The following is a 16,460-nucleotide window of genomic DNA, read 5'->3' as shown; positions in this document are numbered from 1 at the left end:
ATGTCATCCACTAGATGCCACCCAGATTTATGGTGGTGGCCAGAGACCATCATATGTGGAGTGCTTGGTGACACAGCTATGTTGGTTGTGTGCCTGTTACTTCTGCTAGGTTAAAACTGTTGCCGGGCGTGGTGGCGCACGCCTTTAATCCCAGCACTCGGGAGGCAGAGGCAGGCGGATTTCTGAGTTCGAGGCCAGCCTGGTCTACAAAGCGAGCTCCAGGACAGCCAGGGCTATACAGAGAAACCCTGTCTCGTAAAACCAAAAAAAAAAAAAAAAAAAAACTGTTAGGTTTCTTTTACTGTGAGAGGTCTGGCCAGGCAACGGGGTAATCAGGAGGTCAAAAATATTACCTTGATGTTATCAGTACAGATTTGTCCCCAAGAGAGCTTCCGAGAGCCCAAGAGCTATGAACTGATTATGAATAGAGAGACAGGCCAGGGACTTAATGATGGGAATAGACAGACATAAGGAAACAGTGACGTCAAGGCAGGCAAGCTGGAATAGGAGCTGGGGGGAAGTGGATGAGAAGTGGGAACCACACCAAGCTCTCCTTTCTTGGCACACGTTACCATAGGGAACTGCCTATGGGGGCAGGAATTTTGGGATGCTTTTCAAGTACCTTCAGGTGTCCCTTTCCTAAATGTGTGCCAGGAGCTAGGAACATGAAAGGTCAGAAGTTATATATCACAAAGAGGAGATGTGGTACTTCTTAGAAGAGTCTAGGTACTAGGAAAGACATACAGTTTTATGCCTCTCCTCTTGTCTTCTCTGGTCCATGAGACTCTCTGTGGCCCTCCCTAACTCCTATGATAGACAAATAGTGGATTACCACTTTGAAAATGCTGGATAGGTATTACATATGATTTTAGATTTCATTCCCAAGGTCATCTACATTCTGGGAAATGAGACTCTGGGAGTCCCACTTTAGTCCCTAAGGGGTCCTGAGACTTCTACCAAACCAAGCTGGCCCATCTTCCTTCCTCAAGTGACGAGCAATCAAGAGTCCCTGTTTTCAGTTGGTACTTGCTTTGGATAATAATGACATTAGCTTCATAGAGGGCAGCCCTTCGACTTTCCCCACAGTGATGGGGGCTGGAGCTGTGGGTCTGACTCAATTGAAGATTTGAACCCAGCTATGGCTAAGAAATGGTTAAGAAGTAGAAGAAAGCAGTGTGCCTCTGCCAGCCAGGTAGCCTGCTGCTTAATAGCACAGGGATTCTGCTTACCCAAAGAAGTGGTATAGATTTTTAAGGAGTTCTGATGAGTAATCTTGACTGGCAACTTAATGAGATTTAGAGTTACCATGGAAACACATTTCTGCTCATATCTATGAGGGATTAGCTTATTTGATTAATTGAGGTGGGAAGACTCTATGTGGCTTGTGCTATGCTATGGGCTGGAGCTCCACGAAGAATGAAAAAGGAGAGTGTGAACTGAGCAGAAGCATCCATCACTGTGGTTCCTTGGTCCTTAGTGTGAACACAAGGTGATTGGCTGCCTCTTGCTCCTCCTGCTACACTTTCTCTGCCATGGCAGACTGCATCTCCCAGAGCCGTAAGCCAAGATAAGCCCCTTCTCTCCTTAGGCTGCTATTATAGGGTATTTAGTCATAGCAACAAGAAAGAGCAGAAGTAACTGACAGAGGGGCCAGTGCTGCTGGGGAGCAAAGTCACAAACAAATGGTTGACCTAAGAAAGAGTGGCAGTGGCTCCAGACAAAGGTCAATCTGGATCATGTTTACCAACAGTATCAGAAAGTGACCGAGCACGATCCTTTCTCTGATCAAAATGATTTGCTGTGTAGACTTAGTTCTTAAACAGTGGAAAAGTTATTTTACTATAATAGTGAATGCCAATTAAAAGGGTTCAAACAGTATATATAGGTATGAAACATTGCAGAAAATACTATTCTTTGATTGTTATCTCTCATTATCCACCATGATTAGGAGAAACATGATTTCTAGTAATTCCTACATATACTCAGATGAGATAGAAAAATAAAAGATTAAAAAAATAGAAATAGGATCTTCAGTTCTAACCTAAAAACCCCTTTAAGTGATTAGCCATGTTCACAAGAATAAAAAGAAGTCATTGGATGTCACCAAGAGAGGCCTGGAGACTGATGTTCCCTGTGTGTGAGCTGACAGAGACATTCTGGTGCTTGTCCCAGTCTGGGTTACTGATTTTTGCTTCATTTGGTTTTAACCCATTTATTTTTTCTCCAATCCAAATAGCTTTTAATTGCATTTCATAACTAGTTCACCAGAGAGTCACATTGCTAAAATACCACCTGAGTCTAAGGGTTGAGGAAATGAGAGAATATTGCTTTGGACGTATTGAAAATGCACATCATAGCCACAGGTCTATGACACATTGTGCAGCTCTGAGACCATAATGAACAAGGCAGGGTTAGCAGCAATGTAAGGTCTAACACTAGCATCCAGGCTATGGGCAGGATGTTATTCATCCCAGAATCTATTTTGGCGTTTATGATATTCTTCCACTAATGGTCCTTATGCCACATCCAACAGGATTCTTGGTGTGAGTGTGGTAGGAGGAAGGTATGTTTGTGTGTGTGTGTGTACATGTACATATATGTGGACATCGAAGGCTAGCCTCAGTCATCACTCCTCAGGTGCCTGCCATCACCTCATATTTTGAGACAGAGTCTCTCAATGGAATCTAGAGCTCTTCAATCAGTACAGGCTAAATGACCAGTGAGCCCCAGGAATCCCGTGTCTCTACCTCCCCATTTCCAGGATTACAAGCCTTTGCCACCACGCCTGGCTTTTCATATGGGTGCTAGGGATTGGACTCAAGTCCATGTGTTTACAAGGCAAGCATTTCACCAACCAGACCATCTCCTAGCTCCTCTAAATAAACTCATATAATGGAGTTTTGTTGTTTTTTCCCTACAAAACCCCACTATATTGGCAGAGGTACACAAGAAAAACACTATGACCAGCATCAGACTTTTTCTGCAGTGACGCTATGGCTCCTCCAGAAGTGAGGCTCTCACAATGGGCTGTCTTCAAACTCTTCAGCACTAACTGGATTCTGTGCTCCCAGTGAAGGAACTCACAGTGGAGAGCCTGGCCAATGGACACAGCAAGTCTTCTGTCCTTACCTCCTTGGCCCAGGCCGGCTTCTCACTAGGACTCATGCCCTCCTTGTAATGGTACAGTGGCTTCTTCTCCAGGGGCCTCTGCTCCTGCCGCTGATGCTGGAGGGAAACCAGATAGTCCCGCTCTTGCTTTAGCTGCCTCTGCAGTCTTTCTGCTTGTCTCTGTTCTTCCAATTGTTTGCGCTTATATTCCTACCCAGAGCAGGAAGAGGAAAGAAGAGATCACGTGACCACAGAGGACCACATTATCCCATGGAGCAGCAGCAATGCATGTGACAGAGGCAAAATGGTACAGAAACAGAACTTCAAAAAGGGCAGGAGTGCCCTAAATGAGCCCAGCCCTCATGTTAGTGTCCACACAATATATCCATAAAACACTATTTCTTTAATGGCATTCCCGACAGAACACCACTTAAAAAGTGACATGTCCTTGGAGAACTGTACCACAGATGCAGGATAGTCAGACTGTTACAGAGCAGGAGTCACCCACTTTCTAATTTGGTAATTCAGCCATTCAAACATGTGTGATCGAGTATGCAAGCAAATAAATAACCAGAGGCCATATCTAAATCATCCATTAAATAAAAGCTGGACTCCTAAAGCTGTTATCAAGCTTTTGTATAAGGGAAAACAAAACAAAACAAAACAAAACAACAGAATGCCATCACGTAAAAATTCAGTTAAAAAAAATTAAAAAGCTATACCAAGAAGCCCATTTGGAGAGCTGAGTGGTAATAATAATAAAAGTTCTTCTAGTGGATGCAGCATGAGCAGGAAACCAACTGTGCCCATTGTAAGGGCAGGGGTAACAGCCTGCAAATGAGGAATGACTGCAGGGCTGAGTGGACTGTGGCTGAGGAGCGTTTGCTGTGATTGTATTCCAGCATGTTTGCAAATGGCTTTAAGAATTACTCCGCAATAAACACAGCGGGTCTTGAAAGCAGTTTGAACTTCTAATAGGGTTGGATGCATGCTAAACTTTCACAAATAGATGGAGTTAATAAAGTGTGCTAAATGGTTGAGGACTTAGCAAACTGGGTCAAAAATTGTATGAAGCCTCTGTGAGATTCTGAGGTCTGGGAGGTTAGAAGGGAAGACCTCATATTTTTAAGTGGGATGTTAGGAGAGGGAAACAGAAGACATACATATTCACACACACACACACACACACACACACATGCATACGCATGCACACACAGACACAGGCAGTCACACACGCATGTATACATTCATGCAGGATGAACACCAAGCAGCCATGTAAGTTTCCCATTACCAGAAGTAGAGCTTGCTCATGCAGTAGCTGCTGCTGTAAGATCTCTAACTGCCTTTGCTCTTCTTCTAGCTGTCGCCTGATGTATTCCTGAAGAGGCAGCAGCAGAGAATTGGGAAGAATAGAAAGAGAGGAAAAGAGAGAGAAAGAACAAGTGATTGCAAAGTGACAAGAGCTTCCAAGTAAAATGCAGGAGCAAGGAAGGGGAAAAATACCCAACACCTCACCCAACAGGAAGAGGAGGCCATAGCAAAGCCAAGCCTTTCAATGCAGTCAAAAGCACAGCCCCTTTGCCCATAGCAGCTGACAGAGCTGGCTCAGCATTTCTTTGTCTCTTTTGGTTTTAATGGAATACTATGTTAAATCCTGTTATTAGGTTCCTCTCTTGTGGAACCCATGGACTTAACAAGGCTGTAAAGTTCTGAGGGCCTTATGCCAGCAGCAGGGATAGAACACATATACAAGGCCAGCTTGCTCATGGTCTTTGTAATAGACCTAGCTCATTGCTCAGTGACTCAGGGTGTGAGTTTATCAATGGAAGAGGATACTATCAGGGGCTCAGAGTTGGAGAGCAGAGATGGCCCAATCAGTATGGCTCATCTTCAGGGATGAAACAACAGGGACGTGGTTCAGTGCTGGGAAGTCATCAATTCCAGGTATGCCAGGGGAGGTCCTGGTTTGTGTAGGAAGCATGGGCATTTTCAAGCTGTGCACTTGACATTTTGAATAGGTAAGAACTGTTGCATGAGAAAAAGCAAAAGCCATAATAGAGCAGTCCTTGGAGACCATGTGCCACACCCAGAGCTTCCTGGTGCTGCAGGTCCCATGAGGTCCCATGTGTGGGGCTCGCCACCTCCCAGTACCTGCTCATGCTCGGCCCGCCTCCTCTCCTCCTCCCGACGCATCTGCTCTTCATAGTGCCGGCGCTGTTCCCGCTCCTGCTGCTTCCGAAGCTCTTTTTCTCGCCTTTGTTGCTGTGGGATGACAGGCAGACATGGTGATAATAGTGAATGCTGGGAATGTTAGCATGAGATCTGCCCATGGACAGACATGCACTCTGGGGTTATGGAGACCACTTTGGTACTTGCCATGTATGTGAACTCTCGTCAAGACATGGTGGTTGGAATTGTCAAACCAGGCTAGAAAAGACCATTGCGCTATCATAGACTCTGGAACTCCTCTGCAGTAATTACATTCTTCGGTCATTTTAATATCATGTCATACACAAATTCCAAAGATATAATGATCAGATAACAAGAGTGCATAGTCAAGGCTACCGACTGAACAGAACTCATAGACTCACCCGGACCATATCTCTGTTGCTCACACCACACTGCTTCTTTTGCCAGAGGATCCATTTGTGACTGCAGACTTTATCTTCTTGCTCAGGTTAGACCCTATACTGAGGGGACACCACCATGATCTCACTGGCATCCCCCTCTCCTACAATTGCCCCAGAGTGGACAGAGCAATAAATTCTGTCTCTATCTTGTTTAATATTCACAAGTCTTTGGAGGGAGATGCCTTTGTCCCAGGTTTATATGAGAATATGGAAGCAGAGGGAGAGTAATTGTTCAAAGTCAGCCTTATGTTCCAGGACCTAAGCTCAACTGTTATGCAGTCAGAGACACAGGAAATGGAGCACAAAACCCGCAAATTAATCTGTCTCTTTGTTCTACTTTCAGGAAAGGAATGGGTTTAGGAGACCAGAGAACTAAGCTAAGGAGCTGGTGGCTCTCATGTACTATGGTACCATTCCCTATCTCTGGAACACCAGAACCTGTGAAGGGCCATGGGAAGGTCATATAGGGGTGGTGCCATTCCCCACCTATGGAACACTAGAACCTGTGTAGGGCACATGAATGGCTTTTGTGGCTGTTCTAGTAATTGGAGCCACATGACCTGCATTTAGCATGAGGGGTGAGAGTGCATGTTGCAGTGCATAGGATCACACTTAAAATAATGAGTTCCCCAGTAACACTGCTGGCATCTATTTTGGGAACAGCTGTGGTCTTTTGTGTCAGATCCTGTACTAGCTTCAATTTCCCCTTCCTCAGGAGGTTCTGAGAAAACAGACCAGGGACCACTCCCTGTGACATTCTCATGTCACTTCACCGCATGGTAAGGAGCGGTGAGATGATCCAGACAGAACAGCCTGCGACCACATTACACTGACAAGCCAGTTTTGCACAACCAGTGAAAGAGCCATGGAACCAGACACCAGAAAAAGATGTCTGCCGTGGCCCCTCAAAATGCCAAGCAACCCGAGCGAAAGCCTTGATGCTCTAGATTTTGCTGCACTCTTCCAGACAAGCTGCCTATCAGTGACCTGAGACCCTCAGGATGGAAGCGGTCTTTTGGGACTCGATATCCATCATTTCCCGACTTGACAACTCCTTTTCATCTTGCACTGCTTGTGAAGAAAGCCCTCTGAGGGCTTTGTGCAGCCTAATGATACAATAGGACTTGCATATGCAGAAGGCTCCTAATTGTTATGAACAAGGGCAAGGCTAGACACCAAAAAAGCAGGATGAGGCTTTCTTGCAGATCTAGACATGGGCCTCCAGGGCATCGATGATGTAGCATAGGCTGGCCGGGTTCCTCTGTTCATCTTTACTGCTGAGGAAGGAGCAGTAGCAAACAGAAGAAAGTTTCCAGATTTTAGTCACTCTAAAATGAACGGCACAGATGCCTGCTCAGGAATTATAAGCAGGCCAACATAGTTGGGAGGTGCTGGTGACCCTGAATGTAAGGGTATAGAGAGCTCCTGGCTAAGGTACATCCTGTTTAGTGTAACAAGAGGAGAGAGAATAACGGGCATGTTGATCCCAGACAAGCAATTATTTGTTTCACAGAAAAAAGAATTCAGAGGAACACAAGGGTAAAACATCATCATAGGAACTGACTGAATAATTTGGATTATAGACCCAAAGCACAGACATTTCCAACATTGGACTTGGACTGCATTGGTGTAAGCCCAGAGAATAAAACAATTATGTGTGTAGATCTGGCTCCTGGCTGGATATAGCCCTCATTTAGCTAACATATCAAGTTTGTTACTCTTGTGGTTTCTTTTTTGAGGAAAAAATAATCAAGCTCTTTTGAAGATTTAGCTGAATTTTATGTGGAAGAGTTGTCCATTTTCAGTCCGTCTGCCAGGAATCAATACTGTTCTATAATTACATGCCACTCAGGTTTCCACACAAGGTATACACAACATTGATTGAGACTCAAAAAGGTAGGGTTTCCCAAGTGTTCTGCACCTTCTGAGAAACACACGAAAGAAATGGCTAATAATTAACAATGATCTCACTCGGAGAAGCCACTGGTCACACACAGAGGCATCTGCCAGGGCTTTGGTTCCTGCTGTGAAGTCAGAAAAATAAATTACTTTCCCAGCCTTCTGAGGGCAGCCTGCCAATTCCCACCTGTGTATCTCAAGGTCGATGCCTTTCCTAGAAAGATGTTTGCTTTCCCTCCTCCTGGGCATCGTGTTGTTGGAGGGGACATATCAAAACATGTCGAAGACAACTTCTTGCTTCAAGGAGACCCTTAGAAAGTCTTTGGTGGCTCTTGCTAGAAGCAGCTCTTTGAGGACAAGGCAAATGTTCAACTCTGGCTCAACTTTAACCTCTCACATGGGTCCTGGTACCTGGCAGGTGCATGTAAAAATGTGTTGTGCTAAAAGGTTACTGCATGGCTGTAATCCTATCTAGTACTTGAAAGGCTGAGGAAGAAGGAATACCATGAGTTTAAGATTAGTCAGGGCTATATACATTGAGACTCCATCTCACAAAAAAAAAATGTTTTAAACTCAACAGAATAAAATCCTTGGTGCAAAAGAAAAAACAACACACTATTCTCTTAAAGAGACATTTCTTATCAGAAGCCCTCTTAACTGTTAAGGCCACCATCACACCATTGCTCCAACCCTCCAGCTTTTGCCTTGTCTATTCTTCACACACACTGAATCACTACTCATTTTTGTTGTATTGAAGACTGCAGGCCAGAAAGACATCCCAAGGGGAGGCTGCTGGGTAGTTTTACCTGTCTACTTGACAACAATGAACTAGTATAACCTAGGTCAAGAGTCTCAATTGTCTAGGTGAGGCTTGCCTATGAAAATATCTGTAGGAAGTTGTCCTGATTATTAATTGATGGAGGAAGAATCAGCCCACCATGGGCAGCACCATTCCCTAAGCTAGGCTGTATGGAGTAAGAAAAGCTAGCCCAAAGCAAGCAAGCAGCACGGGTTCATTTGTTTCTTTCTGCTCTTGGTCGTGGATGTGATGTAACTAGCTATTTCAGTTCATTCAATAACGGACGCTAAGTGGAATTTGAAGCCAAATAAATTCTTTCTGTCCAGTGTTGCTTTTTAGTCAGAGTATTTTCCAAAGCAACAGAAAGAAGCCTTGTGGAGATGGAGAACAGACCTGCCCGTTTGAGGCAGCTCTCACAGTCAGAAAGTCCTTCACAGCAAATTCATAGAGAATTGAGAATGCTACAAAAAAACCAAGCAGCAATGAAAACAGTCACCTGCAATTGGTCCTGACATAAACTATTTGCCATATTGGTGAAACGTGTGAAAATAAAATAAGGGCCATAAACTTGAGCTGGAAAGAATGGAGAGCGGAGACTAAAGGGGCTAAAGGGGAGACCAAATTCTTAAGGGAATTTGAGTTATGTCTGATGATAGCCATGGGGGTTCTGTCATCAAGGAAAATGTCTTTAACCAAGTAGACAACAGCCCTCAGCAGATAAACCACACATGAGGGGAGGCTTAGATGGTCTCATTTATATCTTCTTGGATACACTGTCAAAAGTTGAATTCCTTAAAATTCAAAATTCAGTTAATAGAGTCTTCATGGTTTTTCCTGGCTGGGGAATTAACATGTTCTCTGGATTAATACAATCACTACCTTATTTTAGTGTAGGTTAGTGGTTTTTCTTACACCAATGAGAGGAGTATACTTGCTAGTTTTTCTATTACTGTGGCAACATACCTGATAAAAGGAAGGAAGGAAGGAAGGAAGGAAGGAAGGAAGGAAGGAAGGAAGGAAGGAAGGAAGGAAGGAAGGGCTTGTCTTAGCTTATCATAGTGGGGAAGTCATGGAGTTAGGAATGGGAGGCAGCTGGTCACCCTGGGTCAGGAAGCAGAGACGAAAGCTCAGTTTGCCTTCTCCTTCCATCTGTCCTCTTTATCTAGTCTGGACCCCTGGCCCAGGGGATGCTATCACTCTCCTCAGCTAATCCTCTCTGTAGACAGTCTTAGACACAAACAGAGGTATGCTTCCTAGACAATTCTAAATCCAGTCAAATTGACAAGGAAGATTAGCCATCACAGGTGGGGTTCAGTTCTGATCCTCTGCTTGTTCCTCCAGTTAGGACAGTCCTAGGAGGAGGATGTTTTCAAGTAAACTGGTTAGTTGATTTTAATGAAGATGTATTAAAGCTAGCAATCTTGGTGTTTTTGCTAGAGGTCACCTCTTAAACAACAGACTTCTCACAGTTGTGGATATAAATTGTTACTCTTGGGTATGGTCATTACAGAACGCACCTTCTCTGATGGACAACTTGGGTCTTTACTATTTGTGTTTCCTTCCTTTGTTGGGTGCTAGGAAGCTCAGAGCCATACTGATGGCTATATCTGCTGCCTATACTCCCTGAATGTCAACTTATATGGGTATGTTAGGAATCAACCCAGCTCCTGCTTTCAACTCATGTTCCTCTTCTATTTTATGTTCCTTTTTAGTTTATTTTCTTAGACCTTATAGTTTTCGTTGTTGTAGCATCTGTTATAAATCACATTAAGTTCTCCTTTTAGAATGAAGAAAAGTTACAGAGAAAGATAACAGATATTAATAACAAACAAGCCTTGCTTGGTTCTATGCCCATCTTTTATACATACATTTCTCATTATATGAACTTAGGGAACATCCACATTTGAGACTATTTCCTAATTGTAATATTAATATCATGGGGTAGGGAGAGTGTTGGCATTCCTTCTACACCCCCCTGAACAGTTACCTGGAAACAGCTAGGTAGGCCTGGCTTGCTATAAAAGGCCCTGTGTGGCCCCTCCTTGCTTTCTGCTCCTTCTCTCTCTGACTCATCTCTCCGGATCTCTTTCTCCCTCTCTCCCTTTCTTCCTCCTCCCTCTCACTCTGTGTGTGTGTGTGTGTGTGTGTGTATCTGGCTCTCTTTCCCTGTTTTTACTCCCTTCTCAACTTCCTTCCTATGCCCTAAATAAACTATTCTATACTATACCCAATGGTCCCTCAGCGGGAAGGGATGCCGCAGCATGGGCCTACTTAGGCACTAATCCCACCTCACCATACTGTGCTCTACGAAACATATACTTGATTCTTTTTATAAAACACAACAGAGAAGAAGAAGGAATGCTAGATCAGAACAATTAAGACTAGATTCTGTTGTGTTTTATAAAAAGATGGAGAAGCCAGGGATATGTTTGGTGGAGGTGAGGTATGGTGTGGGTGAAGGGGGTGCCTCTGGTGGCCCATGCCGAAACATCCCTCCCCCTCCACACACGCCCTCGCAGGGACCAGCACAGGATGGTATAGTATAGAATAGAGTTTATTTAGGGCATTCAGAGGGGAGTTGAGGGGGTAATAGAGGCAGAGAAAGAGAGAGAGACAGAGACAGAGACAGAGAGAGAGAGAGAGAGACAGAGACAGAGACAGAGACAGAGACAGAGACAGGGGCTGGCCATGAGCATGTGGAGGGAGGAGGGGAATGGGGAGAAAGGGGGAAGAGAGTAAGGAAGGAGGAACAAGAAGAGAAGAGAGGAAGAGAGCAAGACAGTGAGGAGGGGAAAAACAGCCCCTTTTATAGTGAGTCAGGCACATCTAGCTCTTGCCAGTGGGGCAGAGGCTAGACTAAATGCCAACCAATTCTTTAAAGTCTCTAATAAGACCATAATAGTGTCCTTTACAAATAATTGTTTAATGACTGAATCAGTTTGTAGGTTGAATCAGATACTCTCCTCTAAACTTTTAATGCAGTGGTCCAATAGGTGACTTTCAAAGTTTATTTATTCTGAGGGCCAGAGCAAGGATGTGCTGCTGTGGAGAGGAAAACAACAACAACAACAACCAACAACAGGTTCAGGATGAGAAGCGAAATCAAGAGTTCTGGGTTGCCCTTGGAGGATTCCAGGGTGACTTCCTGGAAGCAGTGAGAGGGAGGACTCCTGCTGAGACTGTCACAGATCCAGTTTTGTGGAAGCAGCTGATGGGAGCTGATACCCAACTTCTCAGGAAGAGCCTCAATCTTTCTCATCTCCGGGGCTCTCTGACCAAAGCTTCTCTGAATGAAAGCGATACTGTGGCCACACATCACGTGTGCTTCTGACTTTGAAGGGGGCTGTCCACATCGAGCTTTCCAGGAGCTGTACTTGTGACACAGACATTCGTACATCTGGAAATTCCACGTTGGCTTAGCATTTGCCCAATTTTGAACTTGGGAAAGACCATTGACGACTAACCATTGTAGACTTAGGGTAGTCATACCCATGACATGCCTTATACTTGAGAGTAGGATTCTAAGCTTTTGTCTTGTAAGAGGTAGGGCACAAGAATGATGAGTTGGCCAGACACCTCTGATTTTATAACACAAGAGTGTAATAAACAGAATAAAAGAAATACTAGAGCCAAGTAATAGGATCAAAGTTCTGTGAGCTTGTGATATCATGTACCTCTGTGATATCATGTTCAGTCCTGAGGCTCTTACTCATGTAGTTTCCCTTCCCCTTGAGCCAGATACACTCCTCACTCCCACTGCACAGACAAGGAAACTACCGCATCCAGGCCAGCATCTTGCCTAAGTCCAGTCCTTGGTAAGTGGAGAGCCAGTGCATACACTCTGCATAGTTCTGACACATGCATGTAGACCCAGTGAAACATGCTCTGTCCTTCTCATAGTTTTCCCTTTTCTGTCTTGATCTTGTCCTGTCCCCTTTCTTCATAGAAACAATTACCAGAGAGCCATGGGAAAGCTAGACAGACTAGCAATACTCCATCCTTTTGCTTCTACATTTGTTCTAATCAGTGGCCAGAAGGAAGCCTCTTTTCCACTCAAGGGCATCTTTGGTCAGCAGGAAGCCCGTGGCTAAGCTCACAAGGTACGCATGTGCAAGCTGGTCTTTATGAACAAAAGGAAGGAAGACAGGTTCTAGGTTGATTTTTTTTCCCTGAGCAAGCTTAACGAAGCAATCTAATTCTGTCTCTGCTATGAATAGTGGTTAATGTGATTATTCATGAGCTCCCGCTTATCTCCCAAGTCTCAGTTTCCCTAGGAGCAGCTACTGGGACTTCCTAGGTACCTCCACACAGAGGAAAAAGAATATTCCAATGGTCATTCCTAACACACAAGTCTCTATAGCTTAGTATTAACATCAAGCACAGATAAAAACTCTTCAGATTCCTGCCCTAGCATGCTCAAGCCTTAGTGAGAGACCCTGGAGTTGAGTGCTATTGAAACAAGTATATTATAAAAGAGTTTGTGGACATTCCATTCACAGAGAGAGCCATTCTAGCATTTTGAGTAGTCACTGAAGGTACTAAATTATATCCCCTGTAGAATGGAGAACTCTTTAAACATCTGGCAGGATTTATTTGAATGTAGAGATATCACAATGGCTCAACAAATAACAAGCTATATTTTTCAACATTATTTGTTTTAAAAAAATCAGAATGTGGTACCTAAAGCCCATGGGTTTGTAACGAGACAGGGCAGCAAGTAAGTGAGCCCACTGGAAAAAAATGCTGCTGCAGGGATTCTTGCTTTTTGAGAAAAATTGGCTGAGATCACTGCCCAGGTGATGGTCTACTCAAGTCACTCACAGAAGGAAACAAGAGTAGAAATGAAAACAGTTTCACCTCAATGTCACATGAACAAACGTGTCAACGAAGGAAAAAAAACCATTCTGTTGTTCAGTTCTGCTTAGGTTAGGAATAACTAAGAAAAAATGAAATACAAGACACATGGACTCACCATGATAAAAGAGGCTCTGAGCAGACCCTGCATGACGGAGGTCATGTCGGTGACCTGTGATGCCTGCCCAGGCAGGCTTTGACTAATTCTGCATGCATGTCATCAAAGGCACTCTAGATACACGGAGGGTTAGTACCGGTCCAGCTCTAATCTTATTTTGTAACAGTAGATGCTGTAGGCATAAGATAGCAGGTAGTTCTTGCAAAGCACCGGAAAGGGTTTCTGTGGTGGTGAGGACATTTCAGCGGCATCTCTAACTATAGCATTGCGATTAAAGCCCTCCCTCCACAGGGTTCAGAAACTGCAGACAAAGTCCGACCATCTGCTACAAAAAACAAGCCCTCTGGAACTCACTGGTTATTGGGGCATCCTCCCTTTTCTTGTTTGTCTTGGGACATGGTCTTGCATAGCCCAAGCTGGCCTCAAATTTGTTATAGATACCATACTAACCTTCAACTCCTGATATTTCTGCTTCCTTCTCCCAAGTGCTGGGATTGCAGGCATATGTCACTGTGCCCAGTATTACCAGATACTGTTAGAAACACATTTTATAAATTAATTCAATCTTTCAGGTGATCACTATCCACTTTGTAAATGAGTAAACTGATAAACAGAGAAATCTGGGTTTGTTTAAGATGACTAAGGCAGAAACTGGGAGGGTGGTGACTGGGAGCAAAGATGCCATGTGCCCATCTTCTTTGAGAACTAGCCACTCCCAGTGCTCTATGTTTCTATTTATGGGTCTTGTTTCGATCTTGGTGGGAGTCAAACCTTGATAGTAACTGCAAGATTATAATTAATACTTGTGTGGTCAGGTTTAAATGTCAACTTGCCACAACTGAGAAATCATCTGGGATTGGAGACTCAACTGAGGAATTGTCTAGATCAGCATGCCGATGGAGGATTGTCTTGATTGCTGACTGATATGGGAAGACCATCCCACTGTGGGCAGCACCATTCCCTGCACAGGTAGTCCTGGACAGCATATTTAAAGAAATCTAGTTAAGTATGAGCAGTCTAGCAAGAAGGCACCATGGATGTGTTTATTTCTTTCTGCTATCGATTACAGATTTGGTGTGACTAACTGCTTTGAATTTCTGCTTTTTGAGTTTTTTTCCTTCAATGATAGTCTACAACATGAAGTTGTAAGACAAACTCCTTTTTCCCTAAGATGCTTTGGCAAGGTGTTTTATCAGAGCAACATAGACGAAACTAAGACAGTGACAGAAATACAGGAAAGAGTATCTTTCAAAAGACAGAGCTTTGGCAGAAGAAAGTCCCATGGGCCCCTCTGGCAAAAGCAGAGCTACCAACGTAGCAGCAGGTGGCCCCACTAAGTGAGGAGCTCCCTAGTGAGGCTACTTGTGCTCCGTAGGCTAATGACTACGTAGATAAGCCAACAGCAGGCAGAAAGCCAAGTGACACACACAAAAAAGGTGCATTCAGAAAAAAGGCACCCCAAAGTGGTGGACAGGGAAGCCACATTAGTGACAATAGAATGAAGACATTATCTCTGTAATACCTAACACAAAGAATACCTGGTGGCTTACTCTTTTAACTGTTGCAGAGCACACCAAGCATCTGTGCAAAAGTTCTCCACTCATTCCTTGGGTTCTGCACAGGGCTAAGTCTTTTGTGCTTGTGTTTTTCACACAGTTCTCATAATAATCCTTCCAAGCAAATACAGTTATGCTGAACATACATGTAAAGAAATTGAGGTTCTTCCCAGAGACTGAACCACCAACAACAGGGCAAGCATGGGCTGGACATAGACCCCTCCCCCCGCCCCGCACATATGTGGTAGATCTTCATGCTGGTCCCCCAAAAACTGGAGCTGGGGGCTGTCCCTGACTCTGTAGCCTGCCTATGGATCCTGTTCCCCTAACTGGGCCGCCTTCTCTGGCCTCAGTAGGAGAGGATGTGCCTAGCTCTGCAGTGACTTGACATGCTGGGGCAAAGGGAATGTCGGGGAGATGAGAGGAGAATGTGGGGAGGAGAGTACTCTTGTGTGAGGGGGTACTAGGAGGAGAGGGGTGGCTGATACTGGAAATTAAAGTGAATCAATTAATTAATTAAGAAAGAGAAAAAAGCTAAGGCTTGACAAGATTAAGTAAACTGCCCAAGACCATAGAGTTAGGATTAAATCTGGCCTCCGGACCTACAAAGTTGATGTAGGTTACCCTTCTACCTACTTACCAGACGGCTTCCCGTTTCACCACGTTCTGAGTGGGGGTTGTAACAAGTGTTCATTCCCAAGAATGAGAAGGTGTTCATCTTCTGGTACATTTATTCTCATAAACTCAAGGTTTCACTGCACACAGGAAGATGCTCAAATGCTGGAAATTCCTTTGACTTTAGTCAGGAAAAACAGCAGTTACTGCTCCTGGAACTTTATGTGTTGTCGATTTGCGCAAGGTTTCTGCTAATCACCTGGTTTACTCTTCCTAATAGCTGCACGAGATGCTATTGTTACCCCCAGTTTTATACTTGTAGAAACTGAGGCTGAGGAAAGCTAAAGAATGCACCCAGGGTCCCACCAAAAAAAAAAAAAAAAAAAGGAAGCTGTGATCTGGGCCTCCCTGAGAGTCATGAGGGCCTGAAGCTGACTTATTTGAATTTTGCTTTGAGATAGGCTCTTGAAATCTATCATAAACTGGCCTTGAACTCATAGAAACCCTCCTGCTTCTGACTCCCAAGTACTAAGGTTACAGGTGTGGACCATCACATCTGGATTTTTTTAGTTGGCGTTGCTGACGTAAATCCTTCTCTATTAATGTTATTCACTTATTTGTGAATGAATGTGTGTCTGTCATTGTGCTATGGTGCATGTGTGATGTTCAGGGGGGAAAATTGTGGGAGTTGGTTCTCTCCTGTTACCATATGGGTCCTAGGGAGCAAACTCAGGTGAGTAGGCTTAGAAACAAGCTGTTTCCCACTGAGCCTGCAGGGTGGCCCAGCACACTTAAAGAGATAGGCACTACCCACCCTTTCTCTGCTTTGGAGTGAGGGCTATGCTACAGCACCTCAGAGAAACTATTTAGATTCTAAGAAC

At 44.2% G+C, this 16,460-nt stretch overlaps 1 protein-coding gene across 6 annotated transcripts in view; it reads right to left on the bottom strand.

The window, feature by feature from the left end:
* Tnik (TRAF2 and NCK interacting kinase) overlaps positions 1–16,460 on the bottom strand; it is a 400,539-nt gene that overhangs the window by 70,323 nt on the left and 313,756 nt on the right. For 4 of the 6 annotated variants that reach the window (XM_029475111.1, XM_021158657.1, XM_021158656.2 and 1 more), the window contains 3 exons: positions 5,260–5,370; positions 4,400–4,486; positions 3,130–3,318 (listed from right to left, as the gene is read on the bottom strand). In XM_029475111.1, coding sequence (XP_029330971.1) covers positions 3,130–3,318; positions 4,400–4,486; positions 5,260–5,370 — 387 coding nt within the window. The remainder of the gene's footprint in view (positions 1–3,129; positions 3,319–4,399; positions 4,487–5,259; positions 5,371–16,460) is intronic. The other 2 variants (XM_021158658.1, XM_029475112.1) reach the window with 1 other exon arrangement.

The sequence above is a fragment of the Mus caroli genome, chromosome 3 (assembly GCF_900094665.2).
Source record: "Mus caroli chromosome 3, CAROLI_EIJ_v1.1, whole genome shotgun sequence".
Taxonomy (NCBI): domain Eukaryota; kingdom Metazoa; phylum Chordata; class Mammalia; order Rodentia; family Muridae; genus Mus; species Mus caroli.
This window is presented reverse-complemented; position numbering and strand designations above follow the sequence as displayed.